Source organism: Centropristis striata, chromosome 15 (genome assembly GCF_030273125.1).
Source record: "Centropristis striata isolate RG_2023a ecotype Rhode Island chromosome 15, C.striata_1.0, whole genome shotgun sequence".
Classification (NCBI taxonomy): Eukaryota; Metazoa; Chordata; class Actinopteri; order Perciformes; family Serranidae; genus Centropristis; species Centropristis striata.
The window spans coordinates 32,051,814-32,075,172 of NC_081531.1; the positions used below are offsets into that span (position 1 = coordinate 32,051,814).

Consider the following 23,359-nt stretch of genomic DNA (forward strand, 5'->3'; position numbering starts at 1 on the left):
ATCTTAGTCAAACCTTAGTAACAGACATCGTTGGTTAGAATAACTATGTTGTTCTACACTATACTTGTTGTCCAAGTGTATGATTCTGAGCAAGCGGCAGTAGTGTTATGTATTGCGTATGTTTTTGCCTTTATTTGAGAGCCGACAGTAAACAGGTAATGAGGTAATGTTGTGATGGTCAGTGCCAACTGGGTGAACGGTATTTTTACACATATTGGGAGTTAATTGGTTTACTGTTTAATTATTCTGTGGGTGATTTTCCTCTATGTGATTTGTATAAATGACATCTCTATAAAAACATCCTTTTTCATATTACGAAAAGAAATTTGAGGCTTATCGTAAGTCAGCCCTAAATGAGAGTCAAGACTTTAGGATGGTCTCAGAAAACATGAAATCAGAATCATTGTTAATGCCAAGCAGGTTTTCACATAAATTTAATTTGTTGTGGTGTGTTGGTGCCAAAGAAATAAATATATGTAAGTAGAGATTTAGGAAACAAGTACTTTGAGTCAGAAAAACAGCAGCATAAATAGAAAACAATATACAAACAAACAAACTATTTTTACAAATATATGATATAATAAGGCTTATATAAATGAAGGAATTGTATATATATGTATGTATATCTTTAAGGAGATATGTGATCTTTTTAAGTATTTTTAAAAATCTCTTTAATAACCTGATAATTACAAAAACGTGAGACAAATGTTTTGCTAAAAATGGGGTACAGAGCAATGAGCATGTGCTTTTGCATCTGTCTATGTTTTTACTCTTTTAATTTTATTAATATTATTGTTATTACTATTATTAGTATTATTATTAGTTATAGTAGTAGTAGCAGTAGTAGTATTATACTAGTTGTATTTTCTTTACAACTCATTTTATATCTCATTCAGGATAAAACAGTATATCACCCCTGTGCATAAACGGCAATAGAGACCCACTGAGCAACATTAACGAAGTATTTAAATTAAATTTAAAGGATATGCCCAGTGTCTCATTTGACTAATTCATTGATGGTGTATCTCCACCTGCTTCTGCCTCTGTGCCAGTGTCTGAATTTGTGTGACGGTGGGGCTGAATGGTGATGTGTGACACACTCCTGATGAAAAATAACAGCGGCCCTCAGATCTGCACAACGGCTGATGAAGAATCACTGACTTTTATTGGTGCCGAATAAAAGGATGTGATGAAAGAGTCAAAGGCTGAGGGAGAGAAAGAGGGATTCAGAGGGAGGGGCGGAGGAGTGCAAAACAAGGCCCCATCCATCACACGAGTTGAGAAGACACATTCCAGTGCCCTTAGCAAGAGGATACATTCACTCAAAGTCACAATGGAGGGGGAATCTGGGAGAAGCTGGGAGGGGTACCCATCAATACACAACCTCACCCTTGGGCTCTCTGTGCGCACAAACTCAATACCCATTCCAGCCCAATTCAGTTCCCTCTATAGGCATGACAAATGTACATTTTGCTGCAGATGAATGCGTTCATACTCAAAAACAACAAAACAGGCGAAAAAACAAAATCACGGCATGGATGCTAATAGTTAAAATTCTTAATTCCCTCTTCTCTTTCTCCCTCCCTTTCTTTCTTTCCCTCTCTCTCTGTCAGTCTCTCTCTCATTAACCGGAGTTGGAGAAATTTGAGCTGGGCTTGTAGGATATCTCTGTCTGGCAGAGTTAGTGGGGATTTTAGGGTGGAGGGAGCAGGTGATGGCTTTCTGGAGTGCACTCATTTACACTCCTCCCTTTCTCTCGCTGAGCAGCGTGAAGAGGTGGGAGAGATGAGGGGCCGCCTCCTCTCACTCCTGTGAGCTGCACCTGCCAGGGGTGAGAGGATCAATTGTGAACTCTGACCTTGTACCTTCCACAATGCCCAATTATTACCCATACCATGTAATATATACATCATACATTGAGGATGGACAAGAAAATTAACGTTTCTGACATTAAAACCGTAGAGTTGTGCAGCTGCAGAAACTAATTTACCAACAGGAGAGCAGATAGGATGTTAACAAGGAAAGACACTGTTTTATCATGTCTTTGACATCAAAAAAAGTATAGTTTCTACTTGACCGATCCACTCCCCATCAGTGTAAAAGTGTAAGTTTTTCAGTGGACTTGTTCCTCCCTAAGTTCCATATTATTATCCGTACCATACCATGCATTCAAAATACATTAAGAAAAGATATTAAACTCACGTTGTTGTTTTGCACAACAACACAACTTTGCACATGTAGAAAGCAAAGATGTAAACAAGGGCTCAGATCTGCAGAGAAGGAAATTAAACTGACTACAACAATACTTTTTTTCAACTATTGACAATATAAGCATTGTGGAAATAATCACCATTTATATAGCTTAAATTCTTGAAGAAAACAGAAAATTGGAATACAGACTAAATTCTTGATTAACTAAGTAAATGAGGGCTGCATTTATCAACAGCAAAACTATATGTTATCAGAATATCTGTTACAAACTCTAACACAACTCATAATCCAAATCTCACTTATTTAGTCGTAGGCTAAACTTCCTCAAAACGTGCATATTCGATAAACTCTTACTATTTAAAACAGGCGTGCTACTCGTACGGGCTCCAGACAGTTTAGGCGGAAGTGTTGTAAATAAATAAAATAGATTTAAGATTACAGCAAAAATGCATGTTTGGAAAGTAATGAGCATACGACTGGATGAACAAGACTTATTAAACAGCATAATTTGTGCGAGTTTGTGGCAGTTTCGATAGAGTTTTGGTGTCGTCAAATGCGTTTCTAGTTTACTTAAATTCATCAAGACTTTACTCAAAGCTTAATCAAGTTTACTTCAAGAATTCAAGATAACACAGAGTGAGTAACTGATAAACAAACGGTCACTTAAAGCGTGAAGTAAACCTTTAATCTAGATATTTTTTTTACGGTCAATAAAAGAGCTATTGCCCACAGCTCGCTTAGCACAGAGACTGGAAGTGTTATTCTGGCATAACCCTCCATAAAACAACAACAACTTTTCGATTTTACACTTAATTTTTTGTAAAAATGTAATTGACAGTATGAGCTTTTAGTACCTTTGGACAGAGCAAGACTAGCTCTGGCTTGTTTCTTGTCTTTATACTATACTATGCTAAGCTAACTGGCTGCTGGCTGCAGATTCATGCTGTGAATGTCATCAGTCTCCTCATGTAATCCTCAACGAGAAAGCAATTGTGTATTTCCCAAAATGTCAAATCATCTATTTCTTAAGGTTGGACTAAATTGTACATTTTCTGACATTTCACCAACACATTTGTCAAACAAACGAGAGACACAGCTTAAATTGACAACACTACACTGCTTTTGGACCAGATAAACATGACTCTAGATAGTATTAACCTGTTGCTTGTATTTCCTATCACAATATTTAAACTGGTGTAGTTTACTTGACTGCTTCACTCGAGTGTTTTCCATCATCATTGTGTTTATTATAAAAAGTTTCCTAAAAGGAGGCCTCTTTATTTTTTGGTGTCATAGCATTTTGCTGGCAGCTCATTCTGTCATTGAACTGTGTACAAATGGGTATTATTCAGAGTGCTGAGATCCATTTGGGGTTTTGTCAGGACTTAGAGTAGTGTGAAAGTTGGTGTCAGTGGACCCCTGGCCTAGTCCAGCTGAAAGCCAGTGTGTTAGTTTCTATGGTAATGGAGAAATAGTAACTACCTCCCAGCAGCGTCCCGCCGCGTGTCGCCTCCTGAATAGAGCGCATCTGCAGAAAACTGGGGGACCCTGAGATGGGCAGTGACCCGTCATCACACCGGCTCTCACATATATGGGTCATATATAGACATTGAATTAGCCTAAACCTCTTTTTCACACTGCTTACGTCATAACTCTTGAGAGAAATTTGAGACCGAGCCATATATTCCCCCGTTTAGTCAAAAGCAGTGTGTGAGACGGAGTAAAAAGCCGTCACAGAGGTCATTAGGATGAGGGAGGGGGGGGAGAGAAGTGAAATGCAACAACCACAAAGTGTGGGGAAAAAAATCAAACAAAAGCTGACTCCAAATCACAATGCCTGCAATAGAAATTTGAGAAGAAAAGGGGATATTGGGTTATGAAAATCATACAGGGGGTCGGCTCTTACTTATGCAAATGCCCCTTCATTTCTCATTCATTGCCCTGAAAGTGTTGCTCTCACCCAGGAAACAGACTTAAAAGAGTGGGTACAGTCTGATATGTAGAAAAAATATCTCCATGTTAAAGCTAATTTTTTTTTTTTCCTGGACAAAATGTATCCTCACATTTCTCCACACCAGGTGCCTGAAAGCTGGAAACAATATCAGTTTAGTTTAGCTTTAAAAAGTCAAAAAGTTCTGAAAATTTGTGTTGACATTCAAACACTTTTGTCACTAAAAAATGAAAACAATCCGAAAACAATAGCAACCTCCGAAGGGAGGCTAATGTGAGCTGAATGGGGAGGAAATGGGCCAAACCACAGGAGGTCATTAATGAGAAAACCATAAAGTTAAAGGAGTCAGTGGTCTAAAGAGTTGGCTTCCTTTAAGACTCTTTCCTGAAGCTCATCCTCATCCTGTTGTTTAGAGAATCACACTGAGAAAGAGGCAATAATGAACTGCTGAGCTGAAAATTAGTAAGTAATGGTTACATGAGTAGTTTTTGGAGTGGTCCACCCCCCTTCCCTCCTGCTCTAACTCTCTGACCTCCCTCCTCCCTAACCCTTACCCCCCTTGGTGGTTTCCCATGGCCCTCCAATTGATTCAATTAAGTGAACACACAAATACCATATGTTTTTTCTCGACCACGCACAAAACAACTTGGCAGCGGCGTGAGAGACACTTGATGCTGATACTTTTCCAAAACTTTAAGATAGAAGTGGAAATAATCTGAATTTTAGCTGTTTTTCCTTCGATTTGTCTGTCCCCTCATCCGCTCGTTCTCAAATCAAACCTACTGGAAACATCAGAGAATCGAAAATGAAAACTCTAGAGAGAAAGAAGTGACAATGAATGAAGGAGAAAGTGAATGAGGGGAGGGAAAGAGGGGAGGATCAGAAAAGTAAAGCAGTGAAAAGGAGGGAGGAGTAGCGAGTCACCATCAGAAGTTGTTCTTCGCCGTAATTCGGCTTTGTTTTCCCTACAATAAAGTCTCCTGCATGTTAGCCTACAGCAGAACATTCGATGGAGAGAAATGAGGCAAATGGAACATCGCAAAAGACGCTTTGCATTCTTTCGCTTTTGTACGTGTGGGACTGTCGATGAAAGAGCAACAGACACAAAATGGGGAACAAAGGGGGCAGTGTGGATGAAGGCACTATCACTGACATCCCCAGCACTTTGAACAACTTGTCAGCGCAGACACTGAAGCAACTGCATTCTGTCACATTTGTGTACAAACCCCTTGAAAGGGCTGGCTGACCTGCCCATATCCCTTTATTGGGGTTCAAATGGCAAGAGGCATTCATTGTGTCTGGGAGAGTTCATTAAATTCATTGGTTTGACCTGTTATTTCTAGGCCAAAAGTCTGCTGATTTGGAAAAATGTGAGTCAGCCATACGTAATAGCCTACTGACCTTCGCAGGGTAACAAACCCTTTTGAAGAGAATTTCAAGGCTTTTATATGAATAGGGTCAAAGGGGAAGTTTGAGACATATCTATAGCAGAACCAATGGATTTACATCAAAAGGGAATTTGAAATCATCCAAAGATATTTAGACCTCTAATGGCTCCGTTTAGTTTTTCTTACAATTTTTTCAAGCAAAAACCCAATTTCTAACTATTTTCCATTCATGAGGATTGATGAGACTTGCATGTGAAATACACAGTTGGAGAATTCAACAAACAACAAACACTGTGTGTATTAATATGATGGACACTGGATGGCAAACAGTATTGCTTTGTACTGTTTGTATTATTTTGAAGTTGAAAAACGTTCATGGAAGACACACTTGACCATTTTAGTTCCCATAAAATCATCACATTTAGATGTAAATGGGCTCATTAGAGGGGCCAGACTGTCAGCTTTGCATCTATTTCCCATTTATTCTTGTCAAAAACAGGCCAAGGCACACAGCATGTGTTTTCTGCTAACATTTAAATGTAAGATCAATTCAAGCGACTTCCAAATGCTAAAAACAACATACCAGTGATTTCTAGCTTTATACTAATTAAGATTTACAGCAACAAAGGTAATAAGGGTAATGACAAATATTTTCTTGTAGAAAAAGTTCCCAAATGGATAAGTGGTTTGCAATATATATATATATATATATATATATATATATATATATATATATATATATATATATATATAGATTTATCATAAAACTATTTTCAGTATTTGAAAAAACATTATCACAGTCATTTTACTAAATTTATTGGCATGTTTCATTTTACTCATTTTTATACGTATTTTTAAGGCTCACATTGAAAAAGCTGAAAAGAATCAGAAAAAAAATAATTACAATTAATTACAAAAATGGGACTCCTTTGCAGAATAAATTCTGCCATAACACCAACTCACATGACTGAACAGCTGATTCTGCTGTTGCTGTCTTCTGGGAATATATATAATTTATCTTCATCCCTGACTTGACAGAACAATTAAAACTTGCCAAATTGAACTAAACTCCTGAAGACCTCTTAGGTTAGATAGTCGAGGTTTGAAGCCTTGATTTCTTCTACTGTGTTTACTGGCTGATTACAGTCATGCATTGCAGATGGCGCCAATTTCTGACAAAACTGAGATGTAGACAAGTTTACAGTCGATGGAAACTGGCCTTAGTTTGCTTTTCTTTTTTGCAAAATAAAAAAAAAATAGCTTGAATTTCCTCTACAATAGAAACACTGCTGTTTGCCTAAAGGTCAAGCACATTACTGTCTCGGTCTTGTAGGCTTAATTGCAAATTGAATTTACTATTCATATGACCATACATGTTTTCCAGCTGTTGACAAAGTTCAGTTTTTGGTGTCTACACCCGCCTGTATTTCCTCTATTTTTTTCATTTTGCTGTGATCTGGACGTTCATCAGTCCATCAGTTTCTGCAGTCACTGGACAAGGGCTTGAATTTGCAGACTTTCTATGCATTTATTTTTGCAGCTTTTAAGCTTCGAAACTGTCCTAATGTTGCATGCATGATATACTTTATTCAGTACAAACTCTGTTATAAGTCTGACTATTCATTTTGTCAAAGTGCACAGCTGCCAAGACAAAAAACATGACAAAAGCACTGATAAAAATGTCCTTATCACTCCAAGTATTATTCTAAAACAGCTCTAGGTTGTACAAAATATTGTTGTAAAAAAAAAAACCTGATAATTTTGTCTATTTACATGTACAGTTTTTATGCATTTTAAAGTCTATAAATCTCTAAAAAATAGGAATAATTTGCACATAGTCATACTTTAATTGGTTTCCTCCACTTGTCTATATATGGATAAAGTTGTTACGTATGTTACTGTAAATAAAACATAGCTCATTGATCAATAGATGGACTCAAGAGGATTGACTCATGGCAATTTATGTTGAACAAAAGAAGAAACCAAAACACAACTCGTGGGTTTTTAGTTAACAACCAGCACCAAACAAGCTTTTTGTCAGATATCTGTTTTTCTCTGATTATCAGTTGTCAGCCTTAGTGAGGCTTTAGGTGGCCAGCCGTGTAGAGGCAGCCAGCGCTCTGAGGACGCACCTCACAGCAGCACTTGACCTGGACTCAAACACGTCAGAGAGGCTCGACGCAGCAGACTGAGGCATACATTTAGCAACCAGATTTACCATCAGGGGGAAAATAATTTTAATATTTCAGTCACATCGATGCTTTCTTTTTAATTATTTTCTTGTTAGTCATTTCTCATAATTAGGAATAATGGTATAATGTGATTTTGTATTTGTGCTGTATGTTTTCTGTGAGCCTATCTACTGTCTTTATCCCCCAGTTGGGAAATTCAGTCATCACAGCAGTTTAAGATACAGACAGGAGTTTCAGAGATATAAAAGTAAATTTGAATATTATATAAAAAATAAGACATATGCACACATTATTTTAAACTTACATGGCTACTGTTGGAGGTTTATTTGTATTTCATAGATATTGCTCAGTAGAGAAAAATAGATTGTTTTTGTTATATATTATAGATTTATTAGCTTACATTTTATTGATCCCACAATGGGAAAATTCACTTGTCACAGCAGCAATAACGGAAGCAAAAGGTGTGAATAAATACAGATCAAGATTTATATAAATGCTATGATAGTGGTGGTGATCTAAACAGACACTACAACATGATCAGATGGTGCAGGTGTTGGAGTCAGGGTCTGTAATATGAACAATAAATAAATATATGAGGATGTACACAGTATGGTGTAAAGGGTATAAAAAACAGATATTTAATATAGAAAGTATACAGAACACACACACACACACACACACACACACACACACGTATATATGTGTATATATATATATTAAAAAAACCTATTATATTATATTGTAATGTTATACTTATACATAACGTTATCATCACACTAGACAGCACACTTTCTACTTTAACATATTTGCTGTGCAGCATTCATATATATATATATATATATATATATATATATATAAAGTAGAAAGTGTGCTGTTTAGTGTGATGATAACGTTATGTATAAGTATAACATTACAATATAATATAATAGGTTTTTTAAAATATGTTTTTACAACATAATATAATAGTAAAATTGTATAGTTAATAGTAATAGTATATAGGTTAAAACCTTTTGTAAGACCTTTTGTTAGTAGGGATCCATAATGTTTATCTTTTCATTTTGTTAAAGGTGAATTTTCCACTACTGCTGACTGTAGATGTGACTTTTTGTAATTACTCCGATAATCCTTTTTACACTGTGGGACTTTGAGTTCAACTCTCTAATGGACCTCCATGACGGAGGTTGCTAGGAGATTTTTACGAAGCGCCTCAATGAACCGCAGCTCAGTCGTGTCAGCATGACGTATGATGCGTCATTTGTCATATTCACACACGCGGAGATGTTTCAGTGTGCAGCGTGGCCTCTTGCTTTTCAGTGTGCATATCAAATGTAACTTAACAATAGTAGCATAATTAATCCTACAAATTAAATGAAAAGTGCATATATAAACACAAAAACTGAGGCATAGTGTTTCTAATGAAATCTAATGCTTGTATTTTGTAGTATTTTCCAGTTTTTCTCATTTGCTTTGACTCAATTCTTGAATGAGAACAATATGTTGAATTCTCTGAACTGGTTTGTTGTTTACAACAGGTTTGAAATTCTTTTTCATTCAAGCATCTCTGATAAAAAATGAGGAGTCATTATCTTCAAAACTAATTATTCTTTGATCATTAAAACCATCACATGCAAAATGATCCATTAAGTTATCAAACTCTGTCAGAAATTACATGCATATCTATGTTTGTTATGTTATGCTCCATGTATATCACTTTAGGGGAGAACAGAGTTGATTGTCACACTTTCTTACTTTCATTTAAATCCCTCAAAAACTGTATCCCCAATAGGTTACGTTCAAAAGATTTTGACTGTCATATACTTCTGGTTCACTTGTGACAACCCATCACAGGGTTGGTTGTTCCATTTTAAAGGGATAGTTCAGATTTTTTGAAGTGGGTTTGTATGAGGTAGGCTATTTACCTACAGTCAATGTATTACCTGCAGTAGATGATGGTCTACTCTGTGCATTCCCAGTTTTGGAGAACTAGACGCACACTCCATGCAGGAAACAAATTAATGTATAGCTGCAGACGGAGACTGCACCAAGACTTATCTTAACCACTTAAACAAGGGCACATTCTGAAAAAAAAAAATTGTACCCGTTTTTTGTGTATGCTATATTAAGAATATGTCCAACCATTTTTGTTGCTATCCACAGCAGTTTCATTTGGCACTACTTTTTTCTCAACCACAGAACTTCCATGTTCCTACGCATTTGTGCACTTACATGCTTACTGCAGATCAGCGGTTTAGAATCCAGTAGCTAGTTTTTGTTTTGGTTGAGTTCTACAGTTGAAAAAAAGCAGTGCCAAATGAAACGGCTATGATAGCAACAAAAAATGTTATACCCTAAAAGTGTAAAAGTTAATACAGACATGAGAGATCAGCTGTTTTAAAGGTGGAAAACTGTGCGATCCTGAAATTCTGTAAATTTAACATTAACTAACATATGCAGTGCATTTAGTCAATAAGTCATGTGTCCAAAGTCAGTTTCAGACTGACTACATTTCTGTAAGTTAAGCTAAAGCATTTGACATTATGTAGCTCATTTTGTAGTAGAATGTGGATAATTCAGAAAGGTCTGCAGTAAAAAGTGATTTAGCTTGCTAACACATTAGCTTCCTAACAGCCAGTGTGTCCTTCCTGGTAGACACAGAGTGCTAAAATAATGCGCATGGCACTCTGTCTCTATTGGAATCCACAGTGAAATGTGATGCTCTCAATGGTCATCCATGTTCACAGACACACACAAGCCCATGACGACATAACTGTGCCAACCAGCGTTTGAGCAACACTTTGCGACAATGCAGCTGATCAAGCTTGGCTGGTTTTTAACATTGTTCTTGGTTTAAATGCAGTAAAACTCCTGAAATTACCCTTTAGGTGACATCTAACATCTAAATTTCACTTTCACTTTCTTTGTATAGGAGCGAGATCTGATGAATGTGGCAGCCAGCCCCATTCTCTCCTACATGAAAGCTTAAAGATGGATTTTCCGCTTACAGTACAGGTAAAACGTTGCTACACTTATACATTTACTACATCCATACAATGTACATATCCTTTTACAGTTTTTTACAGTATTGACTTTTCCCTGTAAACTTTTCCCAACTGTTGAAACCTAAAAATCTCCAAAGAATACATAATAGCATTCGCCAGAGAAAACTATCATTCAAAAAACTGATCTGTATACGAAAAGATATATCCAATGTTTGACTGCAATGGTGAAAAAACATCTTAACATTTTGACCTGTACAATTGCACAATTGAGAAAAAAACTTTAAACAGAATTAAAGCCTGAATGAAATGTTTTGGGTTACTATGTTTTGCAGACATGCAATACAGTTGTTATTTCCCATGAAACAGCTGGTACAATTAAAGAAAATGAGTCAAAGCGAGTGAGAAAAGCTAAATATTGACTTGTGATATCAAACTGGTAATGATAACAGTGAAAGTGATGATTCAATGGGGCATTTGGTGTCTCTGCGTTCTTTTATTAATGGTGTTCCAAATACGTACATAACCACATACAAAAAACGAAGATTATAGTAGAAGAAAATGGTAAAAAGCAGCCAAAGTTGCCAAACACTTACCATCAAATTACAACCGTAAGTTATTTTAGAGAAAATGTCTTTTTTTTATTACTTTAATATGACTTTTGCTGCCAGACTTTTTCCATTTTATTTTTTTTAAAGATACCTTCAAACTTTTTTCTTTACATTAAATTTAAAGTTTTGCTGTAAGAAAAAAGAAAGTTGCCTTAATTCTACATTCAGCAACATGATGTGTATTTTTTTTTACATATAATTTACTGTTATTTAACATTCAAGACCATTAAGCAATTTAATTTAAAAAATCTATAATGTCTCATTATATTGATATACAGAATTTAACGTCCATTGTATTGTCAATATTTGTATTTGTTAATTTGTTTGCATTTGCCCTTAATGTAGAAAAAAAGAAGGAAAACCCTGTAAAATAATACAGTACATTTCTGGTTCTATTTCTTTCTTTCTTTTTTTTACAGTGTGCCCCTAAAACGTCTACACAAAGTATTGATGAAATACATGGACATGTCTTGAATCAGAAGCCCAGAAATATTAGCTGCTGTTGGAACAATAACAGACACTGAAAAATGAGTGTTTGTTCTGGCAGTGAAACTGGGATCTTGAGAAAGTTCATAAAGCTAAAATCATGATGTTTTGTGCTTTCAAGTGTTGTAGTTTGTCAAAGTAAAGAATAGTAACAAAACCCACTACAGGCTTACATTTAGGCTGGTTTGTGTTACAATTTAGCACTACAGAAGAAAAACATGAAACCTTTTTGAATATAAAAAGTACACATTTCATGACACAAAATATATAATACACATTTTAAAAAAGCTGAACATCTTAAAACAATTTACTTTCATTTAATTTGTTTGCAACAAATATCGCCTGTGCTTTTTGGTCTGTTATGAGGCCAAGCAGTTTTTTATTAATTATCATCTTGAAATAGTCACTTAAATATCTCCAGATAATCCTTGAAAGGTTTTCTCTGTCTAGATACGATCAGATACTGTTCAGCATGATAAAACACCACAAGAGGTTCTTTAACTCCTTATATTTACCACTGAGACTAATACATGTTTAGCATTTAATTCCCTCCCTGGTTCACTCAAGTCCATGTTCACCTGTGGAGCCTTATATCTGTCACATTGTGGTACCTCAACTGACTGCAGCTCTTTGTCAGCCTCCCTCTCTCTTAAGGATTCATTAGTCCCTATAGACTCCAGCAGCCTCAACATATTGCACCATTCAGCTGGTACTTATGTGTCATCTGTTATCTATTGGACTGGTGTTTCTGGTGAGCATATGAATGATAATCAGGCCTTTGTGCGCCCATAGAGGTGCAGCAGGATCCGCAGTCTGTGATGTTGCCTCAGGGGGAGATTAGCAGGGGCAGCCGGCCCTCTGTGTCACGTCGACAGTCACAGCGCCCATCCGCGGCTGGGCCAAACCCCACTGGGACCTTAAATCCTGTTACACTGTCAGCTAAAACCATCATTTGTATTAGAGATGTGTGGGTGTTTAAGTGTGTGTACATATTAAGTGAGGGGGGATAGTGTCTTAAACTATGAATTATTCATACCAAAAAGAAAAGGAGATATTGACTACATCTCCATAAACAGACTGCTCTCTTTATGTCATCAGGCACGAGATCTTTGGGTATAATTGCATAAAAGCCCCTGAAAATGTGCTTCTCCAACGGCACAGCAGGCACTGGTCAGCGTTATCATCAGGGATGAACTTGAGTGATGGCAATTGTTCCAACTTAATATCTTATAAATAATTTACTATTTCAGGGGCATTGCTTTCACCCCTGTCAAACATAAGAAGCTTTACCAACCCACAGCTGTATGCTAGTTACTGGTTTGTAGGGAAAAAGCACAGATATAAATGTGATGATGCATGAGTCTTATCATAAGTGGCTATAAATGTATATTTTTTTAGCATGGGACTGGTGCAAAAAAAGGTAATAGAGTTGTTATAATGTGAGTGGGCTATTTCCCTCGATTATTTATCTCAGTAACAAGTGATTATGGAGAATGAGATTCTTTGCACTTCTGGCCCGCGCCTCCAGAGGGAGGTCAAAACTATTTGTCAGTCTCCAGTTGGGATTGCAAATTAGGATGAGCCTCCCTGCGTGACGACCCATGAAACCTCTATTCCTATCCACGGGGTGACTGCTGTACATAATTTGAAAATTAGGGCCTTTGATAACATCTTTATGTTAAGCAATACATCAAGCTGCCAGCGCCATGCTGCTGGAATAAGCATGATTTCAGACTCGAGCTTGGGCAGAAAAACATACTATTTAATTTTGTATTTTTGCGCACAATATGGCACACTCTTTGTGAGAATAAAAGAGCTTTTAAGGTACGATGAAAACATATAATTACTTCATTAGGAGTCGGAATAAAAGCGATAGATTTGTATTTACAGGTTTCACAGAGTGCAACAAGATTGACAGACTAGTTAATGGGTAATTCCTGGCAGTAAATGAAAGCATAGAAAAAAAAGAAAATGGCAGTCATTCGGACAGATATTTAGTCTCGTTAAAGGGTTTAACTGCTGCTAATTTGTACCTACTTTAATGGCGCAGGCCTAATTACAGGACCAGCCTTTATGGAAGATTAGCGGTGTGAAGCTGAGCACATTAGGCCTGTTTAATGAGGAGAAAACAGATAGCATCACACCCTCATGTGGGGATGTTTTGGAGCTGGGGAGCAGACAGTTCATAGGTAATATGCCCAAAACAGACCACAATATCTGAGTCATTAAATTTGCAAATATGCTACAATACCATTATAATAAAGCAAAAAGGGGTCTCGATAGAACTTGTATTCAGCTCATTATTGCCCCATTAAAAATAATACTCAAATATGTCATATCTATCCTTAATTTAAAGACACACACAGACTATTTTCTCTATTTAAGAACTGAGAGAAAGAGAAACCACATTCCACTATTTACTCACACATTACGGGTCCCGTCCCTTTGAAGGTCTTGTTCAGAGAGCCTTAAAGTGAAAGAAAATGTTTTCCTATTACTTAATTGAATCAGAGCGCGAGGCGGGGGCTTCACGCGCCGCGCACTGGGCTCCTCTATGACAGAGTCGCCTTTGTTGCGTCTATCCGCCGCTGTCACACACTTTAATTCGACTCTCTTTCTCTCTCATTGAAAACCCTCCACAATGACATTCAATAAGGGCCGCAGAGTGAAAACCTGGTTATTTTTACATATTCTTTCCCCCGACTCGGCAGGGGCCCGAGCAAAGGAATTAATCACTGCTCTTTAACAGCGCTGCCTCCAGGCGATGACTTGTCCCTTTTTTTGTGCCCAGAAATGACACATTAACCTTAAAATGGATATGCATAAACTTTACATTCAGCTGTTGCGTTTGTGTTGCGCTCAACTGTCAGTAAAGTAGCCACACAAGTCACACAAATGCATACATGTACAAAAATTAATATTTATTAAAAAAAAAAAAAAAAACACATGCACATGATAGTGTCTCATAATCTCATTAGGCATAATAAACATTCAATCTTAAATAAATGGTGGGAAATAATTCATCATTTACCTGTTATTAAAAAGTTATGCATGTGCGTAAATATTTCTGAAAGTTTCTCCTGGTTATTCAGACCCAATTATAACTATTTACATACCTAATAGGCTGCTTAATGTCTAAGACAAAACTTGAATACATACACTGGCTTTCCAAATGTGACAGGAGCGTTTTCTCTCGCGAATTTAAGCTGTGCTCCATGATAAAATGAGAGTGATGATAAAAGGGAGAATGGGCAGTGCCGCCTCTTGCGGCGTGGGTGGGGCTGACAAGAATAGACTACATTATGCAGTTCATTTAGTTAACAAGTGAAATAATGGGGAAGCGTGCAGTGGGAATGCCGAGAGAAAGGCACAAAACCCTATTGAGAGCTCTTGGCCGCTTACAGCGTAACCGTCACATGGCCGAACCGAGTCCACGGCGGCTATTTAAGGAGCTCCACTGCGCGTTCAGCACCACTTCGCTGTCCACCGTCCCGAGGAGAGCACGCTGACACAAACCACGCGCAGGCTTTTCAACTTCAACCACACTGCAGTGCAAGTTTGCAAACATGCCGAGGTCTTTTCTCGTGGATTCCTTGATTTTAAGGGAGGCAAACGACAAGGGGAACGAGAACAACCCACCGTTGTTCCCGTACGCCGTGCACTCGCCGCACCACCCGCACGGGCTGCCGGGCTCCTGCCACTCCAGGAAAGCCGGGCTGCTGTGCTTCTGCCCGCTGTGCATGACCGCGTCCCAGCTCCACCCGTCTCCACCAGCACTGCCGCTCCTCAAGGCGTCTTTTTCTCCCTTCAGCTCACAGTACTGTCACTCAGCTCTGTCCAGGCAACACTCTTCATCCAACCTCAGCCACGCACCGGGGATTTACCAAGCTGCGTACTCAGTCCCGGACCCGCGACAGTTCCACTGCATCTCCATCGGTAAGTAGAGGCTCATTTCACGTCTAATACTGTGCACGAAGCTGCATTTCATGTGTTTTTATTAAATCACAGTGGCTGACAATCTCCCTCTATTTTCACAGAAAACAGCAACAGCAAACTTCAGAGCAGCAAGCGCATGCGCACGGCCTTCACCAGCACACAACTTTTGGAGCTGGAGCGCGAGTTCACCTCCAACATGTACCTCTCCAGACTGAGGCGCATCGAGATCGCCACATACCTGAACTTGTCCGAGAAACAGGTGAAAATCTGGTTCCAGAACCGCAGAGTGAAGCACAAAAAGGAGGGCAAGAGCAGCGGCCAAAGGACTGGATCACATAACTGCAAATGCTCTTCCCTGTCAACGGCGAGATGCTCGGAGGAAGAAGACGATGACATTCCCATATCTCCCTCCTCATCCGAAAAGGAGGACGTGGACCTGTCCGTCTCCCCCTGAACTCTCTCCTCTCTCAAATATTTTGGTCCTCATGATTTTGAATACAGCCAAAAAAGACTGTTCCACTTGTGTTCAGTCGTCTGTACATAGAAAGAGAATATTTAATCAGGGAATTGCCCTGAATTATTGTATAGCTGTATACATGTTGTACGTTTTGTATGTAGTTTTTTTCTGAAAACGGTCCATTTGTTGTTGCCAATCCGATGAGTATGATAGGCATATTTGTAAAGACAAACCCCCCAAAACAATAGCAACATTGTTTATTAGTATTTTGGGGGAGACAGTATTTTGTACACATGGTGACGATACTGGTTAGATTCATTCTATGTGGATGGAACTGTGACTTCAAATATGGAAAGCTGGAGAGAAATCCCCCCAATGTCACATCACTCTGAAATTATATCTTCAGTGTAATTGAAAAATATTTATTTATTTAAAAATGTTGATACTTAAATAAAAATATTTCTGAGCGGCAGATTATGTTGTGGCGTGAGTTAAATATTTTTGAGTTTTGCGCATCACCGAGTGCGCACAGTGGTGCGCGTAAACCCGGGTTGTAGCAGCAGTTTGGATATTAAAAGATTTTAAAAAAATTCAAAGATGCTGTGAGAAGACTATCAGATACTGTCCAACACTGTGGGATAATATTTGGTAAGAAATGGTAACATAAATTACATTTCCACACATTTAAAGTCTCCTTGGTGGCGCTTCATGTGTCAGCATGAGCAGTGAATTATTTGAGACGCAAAGGTAACTTTAAAAATCTATAGTATAATATTTACTTACATGGAGGTACAAGTGGTCTGCGTACGGATGGTTTGGTGTTTCAGATTTACAAAAAAAAATATGCAAAAAATATTTGCAAGGTTCATAATTTTTTGCTTAAAGAACCAAACAGAAATTAGGGGAGGAAAACGGTACTTTTTCCGAGATTCCCTGTCTGCACACTAAAGACAAACAAAATGTATCTAGAAGGAGTGCATTGGGCTACATGACCCCTCCTCTAGGGGAGTAAATCAAATGCTCAATAATCTTTATCACTCTGAGATGATAAAGACGTTGTTATGGGCTCCTTTTATGTGCTTTCCCTTGGGGACCCTCAACCCTGATATCACTGCCTGGCCCTTTGGAGCTCTTTTCAAGTTTCATCCCAGTTGAAATGATCCCTCTCGTGTGACTGAGTTAATAATCACTGTGGGTGTATAATGGTGCATCAGGAGTGTGCATATTTTAAGATATCGATCTAACATGAAAATAAATGAGGAAAAGACACAGTTTGGTGTCTATGACCCATATTGTTCTTATTGTTAACGCACCAGTGTGGTCAAGTTTATTGTTGGTTTTATGAGCTCCAGGTGTGTTTTAGACTCGATACAAACCTCTTCAACTCAGCCAATATTATCTTTAATTAAAAAATCATAAATATTAATTGGTTTATAATGTTGTTTTTATTGCAAAGCATTAAATGCACAAAATGAAAAAATGTGCCAAGACAAATAATACGCAGCATCTTTTAACATAAATCCAGTCTTTTGGGCAAAATACTTTTCTTGGCAACACTGGTTTAACGTGCTGTAAAAATAGTGTGTATATGTATATTTTTATTCAAGCTAAAATTATATTATGTGATCATTAAAACATCTCTAAAAAGTCAAAACCAGGAGTTCAGCGTATAGTTCCAGTGTTGTTCGCTATTTTACGCACCGGTACAGCTGCTCTCTGACTGACGCTCTGCTTCTCAAAATTATATTTATTATGTTGAATAGGCTTTAAATTATATTTGCCTCCGTGGAAAGATACTTATATACTTTTTTAAAGGGAGTAAAAAGTCTTAAATTGCGTACAGCACATTATCTGCATCAGTGTGCCTTTTTTGGATGTGAAGTTTCACATGTAAACTTTCATTTAATTGTTCACTTAACCATTTTAACAAAACTAAAATATTTGCATTTGTTAAGATATGGGATTAGACTATTTTGTTAATTGCACCATAGAGCCCCATTTTGCTCACAACGTCCTCTGCAAAGCGCCCTTTATCCATTCAATAGCCCGGGGGTATGCGCCCTGGGGGAGCTTATACGCTCGGTGCTCCAAATGCTCAATTTATTTATTCTTAATTTTGTGCCGATCAATTCATTGAAGCAAAAAGGACTACGGTGTCTTTTTAAAAAGAAGAAAAGGGAATTGTGGACGTAACCTTGACGGAGCTGAGGAGAGGGCTCCCCTGACGCTGGAGAGCCGCTTGAGTCAACAGGCGCCCATCTAGCAGACTCGCCCTTGTCTTTATTCTGGCTAATTTTTTATTTACGGCTTTTCTTTGACATGTCTCTTATCTATCAGATTAAAAGAACAGCTTGTAACAAATCAGTCTGCACGATTTACAACAGCATTAAAAGGGGACAAAGGGAGCAGGCAGTCAGTACCTGAGAGTCTGGTAGACGGCGCGGCGCTGCAGCTGATTCGATGGTTTGAAAATACGCACGAAACAAAATACTTGAATCCTGAAAAAGAGCCTTTGTACGTTTCTTTAGAAATCAAGCAATTCTGCATGACAAAGGACAATTAATAAGCCGTCTTTTCACGACCAGCAGCTGGTTTCCCCGTCAAGGAAAGTTGGAAAAAATTCAGACTGAATGCGCGCAAAAGCCCTTTGCGCGCAGACAGCAACCCAAGGTGACCCATTTGGCACAGTTAAAATAACCAAGCCGAGGTAAAAGCGAGGGAACTGTCAAAAACATTTAAGCTGAAATATCTTGAAATTGCAAATCCCTTTATGTGGAGGGACGCTGCCGATGTGGGTTAGTCGTACAAAGGAGGTGGTTAAGTTGGAGAGGCTTTGGAAACGGACACGTGGCTTCTCAATGAGAGCTCTTTTGGACCCGCGTGGCTTGCTGTGGCACTGCACATTCAACTACTTTTACAACTTATCCTGCTTAGTAAATGTGTGTATTAAACCAAACATGTTAACCTACAAACTTTAACAAAATACTTTACAAACTTTTAAACACTTTGTACATTTATAACGTGTTTGTTTACTCGTTTTTAAAGGACAAACACCTGCTGCTCCACACTTCCAAACTCGCTTGTAAACGTTGAATACTGAGTTATTGTTGGAAGAGGGGAGGCTATTATCATTTTAAAAAAGCATTTTATAGTTCACTGCACTTTTCTCTTGTTATATTACTATTTTATGGTGTTTGGAGGGCTTTTTTGATTTTGCGTGCAGCGGTTTTTGCACACAAAAAATACTGTAAAGAACTAGATGAGTGATTAAGAAAATATAGAAATGAGAACATGTTTGTATATACATTCAAATTCATATGAATGTATCTTTTGCCAAGGCAGCTAAATATGAATTTTGCTCAGTCTGTAGGTATTTTCTCTTATATTTTTGTACAGATTCATCCAAACAACTCAACCTGCATTAATGGGTGGAAACCGTTTTGCTCTCTGTTTTTTATTGTGGTTTAAGTGGAGAAATGGAACAGCAACACGTTTCTTTATGGAGCTGTAAGTGTGTTCAGCCTGCTGAAGTGGAGGGGAAGGAAACCGCTCGGCGTTGCATTGAACTCCGACTTTTTTCTGCTGCAACATTTGAACCCATTCAGCTGTATATAATCTGTTTAACAGCTAATCAGTAATGTAAGATGAAGGACTGGCACGCAGCTTCACTTCTCCTCTCTTCCCCCCTTCTAATTGAATATTCAACGCGCGCACCGTGCTCTGCTTGCCTTTTCTCAGTGTGCTTGAGAATACGCCTTTTTAATTCTCGGCCCATACACAAGCAGTGTCAAAGGTCGAGAAATAATGAACTGCGCAGACATGGAAGTGACCTCTGCAAGCGCCACAGTGAATGCTTCTCAATGGGATTGTTGTCCAACTATTTGATGTGACGTTTGGATAAAATTACAGTGCACTTTTTCCACCATAGTGTCACCTCCAGTCAGTCCACATGTGAGCATGGATATTAGACTCGAGGGTTAGTGAGGCCTACCTGGCCACCGAGGTTACAAAAAATAAAATAAAAATACATTTATTAAACACAGTTTTTGGAACTGTAGACAGTAATTAAAAAAGCAACACACAAATCTTGCACGTTGTATTATAATCCTATTTATTGTTTAAAACAAACACTTGTTGTGCATCTGTGTTGTATTTTGTATCTGTATTTTGGCAAACAGCAGAAATGTGATTTATGCAGTTTAATCACTTTACAGTGCATGTACATGATTATTGCGGAATCACGCAGTTTAGAGTGAGAGTTTATTTAGAAAAGGAGACAGGGAGGCAAGTGCAAGTGGTTGGCACGCACGCACTCCGCGCACACGGCTCGCGCGTACACGCACATAGACGCTAAAAATGTTGAAGGCATGGTTCACAGCGTCACGGTGTTTTCATCTATAGATTAAGACAGCAGGGTGGCTTTCGCTTCTCGGCTACAGTACATGTGGAGCAGTTGGAGGACTTGATGTACCTGCAGCTCGCACACTCACACTGTGTCTGTGTGTTTGTCCCGCAGTGTGGAGGCTCGCTCACAGGTGCAGTGTGGAGCAGGAGCGGCATCTGCTGGCAAAGACCGAAGTAAGTTGAACTGCACAACAATGCTATAAAGCATTTTGACCAAATTCATCCTGTTTTAAAAATAGGTAAAACCATATTTTCAGTGTAGCGTGCACTTTTATTTTCAAATAGTAAAATATACCAGATATGAGGTCCCAACCATTCATATGAATATGGGTGCAGAATAAGCCTACATCTGATCTCTAAAAGGGCCCCATCAGTGTTGGGGGGCCCCATGAATACACCTCATTCACATAGCAGCAGCATCACAGCCGCTTTTATATTTGCCCTCTCGGTGATAAGCTTTTAGAAAATTAAGAAGTTCTCAGGAAAAACAGGCATCTCAATCTTAAATGATGATGTGAAATTTAACATATGATATCATATACATTCACTTAAGGCACTGTTTCAACAACATCTTTGAACATGTAAAGTATGTGAGGCAATATGAATTACTTAAAAGGGAAGAAAAGAGATGTGCTTAAGATCTGAATAGAGCGGCATAAAGGAGGAAGAAGAGACACTTTTTTCAGAGGAAAGTTAATAACCCGAGTCATATTTATTGTACGTAGAGCCTGATGGATTCATCAGTCGGCCGCTTCTATCCACTGATATTGTTACAGCAGCAAAAAGTTTATAGCATAATTATTGAGAAGCATCAATAAAATAACTGTAGACACAAGCAAAATTAAGAAGTATAGTACTATAATACTATTATAGTACAGTATTAACAATTTAAGCAATACCTTTTGAACATAGAATGCAGAAAACGATGCCTGGTGTGGCTTGGAAATGGTCTTAGCTATTTATTTTATTTATTAATCCGTTTAAATGATCAGCAATTGACTGGCACTGAACATAATAATTATGTTTATTTAGCTTTTTATTTTATTTCTATTTTTTTTTCTGTTTTCTCAGTTTTAATTTTGGTTGAGTGCAGTACACTGTATGCTCACTGTAAAATAATGTTAAATATTTTTTAATGAAATTATACGTTTAGGAAAGTAGTCTTCTAATTACACAAACAGTCATATTCGAGCAAAATCTGTGGAGAAATTACACAGAAAATGTCTATTTTCATTCCAGCTCCAAGAATCAGTAAATTGTCCCCTTCGGTATTGATCTTAAAAAGCCCATATCGATCTGGCTCTATAAAGTGGGCTTTACTTGACAAAAACCCTCAATTTTATGACATAATTCATATTTGATGAGTCACTTGGTGGTGTGATAAAATAATATTAATATTACTTTCACCTCTGTGTACTGTACCATTCATTCTGACTACCAGGTCAATAATGTCATTCGTGTAATAAATTAAAAAAACACACAAAAAAAATCCCCAAGACTGTTAAACCTCTGATTGTAAAAGCAGAGACCTCAAATCAAATGTAACTAAATAAAATATTTTTTTTTACTGGTTGGTTGGATTTTTGCCAGTCTGCTTTGCACTGTTTTTTTTTATTTTTATGAAAGCAAGATGTTAGCAGAACCACTGACTCATGGGATTTCAGAACTTTTTATTCTCTTAACTCTTGGTTGCAAAAAAACTCATCGGGTGTCTTATGTACATAACTTCATGTGCTGCCATCAGGTAATAAAGGCAAAACTCTTATCTCAAAATTCTTAGTTCAGTTGTTCTTCTTATGAATACAGACACTTCAGTTAATCATTTTCAGTATCAACAAGTATACAAAAGTTATGAAACAGATTTAAAAAACACTCATATCTCATTTCTCAGACATATTTTTGAATAAAACACTGTCATCATTCATCCAGTCCATCCAAACTACAGTATAAAAACATCTGCATCTTTAGAAAATAACCTCCTTTAACATCCAAACTGTGTTATTCATGGGCGAGAAACACATCAGATCCCGTGTTTGTTAAACAGAAAAAAGAGACAAAAACCTGGAGATACCATCATCTGACTTAAACACGCAGAATTACAGTCAGTGTGCACAAAGCATCAACCTGCAGTTCACTGTTAGCAGAGCAGCTCCAGGGTTGACTTCTGATAACGTCACATATTTGTCCTACAATTCTGGTTTTCATGACTATCAAAAAAACAAACAACAAATAAAATTTGGCCATAAAATACAATGCAAGCACAGAAAATAAAGATACACATGAATTAAAGTCCTTCTGTAAGTAAATAGTATCAATTAAGCTGGTGATAACAGAAAAAGGAAGTTACTTTTAAATATTAGTTTAAAAAAAATCACATTGATATCAGCTTATCACAGAGCCAATAACACATACAGTATATAAGTAGCAACTTCATATCAGGTGTATGTTAATAAAGGAATAAATAAACACATCTTCATTGACATGATCAAAATGTTTGGCTGTTAAACTGTTTAACAGTTTCATTGTCAGTTCTTCAGTTTATGTAGCTTTTACTACACACTTCCACTCAGTTCAGACGTGAGTATATATGTCAGTGTGATCCAGAATGTCATTAAGTTAAAATACAACCCTGATTCGAAATAAGCTGGTACGCTGCATGTGTGAAACACAAGTACAAACAGAATTCACAGTTTATACTTACGAACACAAAAGTTTATCAGTTTGGAA

At 37.6% G+C, this 23,359-nt stretch overlaps 1 protein-coding gene and 1 long non-coding RNA gene across 2 annotated transcripts in view; both read left to right on the forward strand.

The window, feature by feature from the left end:
- LOC131987220 (uncharacterized) overlaps window positions 1–20,807 on the forward strand; it is a 47,726-nt gene extending 26,919 nt beyond the window's left edge. Inside the window, exons 3-4 of the long non-coding RNA XR_009395743.1 lie at window positions 10,669–10,751; window positions 20,745–20,807. This is a non-coding gene — a long non-coding RNA (uncharacterized LOC131987220). The remainder of the gene's footprint in view (window positions 1–10,668; window positions 10,752–20,744) is intronic.
- On the forward strand, window positions 15,172–16,675 carry gsx1 (GS homeobox 1). Its single transcript, XM_059352404.1, has 2 exons — window positions 15,172–15,771; window positions 15,873–16,675. Exons 1-2 carry the CDS (start codon window positions 15,402–15,404, stop codon window positions 16,223–16,225), a joined length of 723 nt encoding a protein of 240 aa, XP_059208387.1. The 5' UTR covers window positions 15,172–15,401; the 3' UTR covers window positions 16,226–16,675.
- Window positions 20,808–23,359: the final 2,552 nt, after the last annotated feature.

Bases quoted from the DNA above. Each gene is read 5' to 3' on its own strand.
- gsx1 (XM_059352404.1), top strand. From the start codon at position 15,402: ATGCCGAGGTCTTTTCTCGTGGATTCCTTGATTTTAAGGGAGGCAAAC. The intron at 15,772-15,872 runs GTAAGTAGAGGC...CTATTTTCACAG, and splicing joins GTTCCACTGCATCTCCATCG to AAAACAGCAACAGCAAACTT.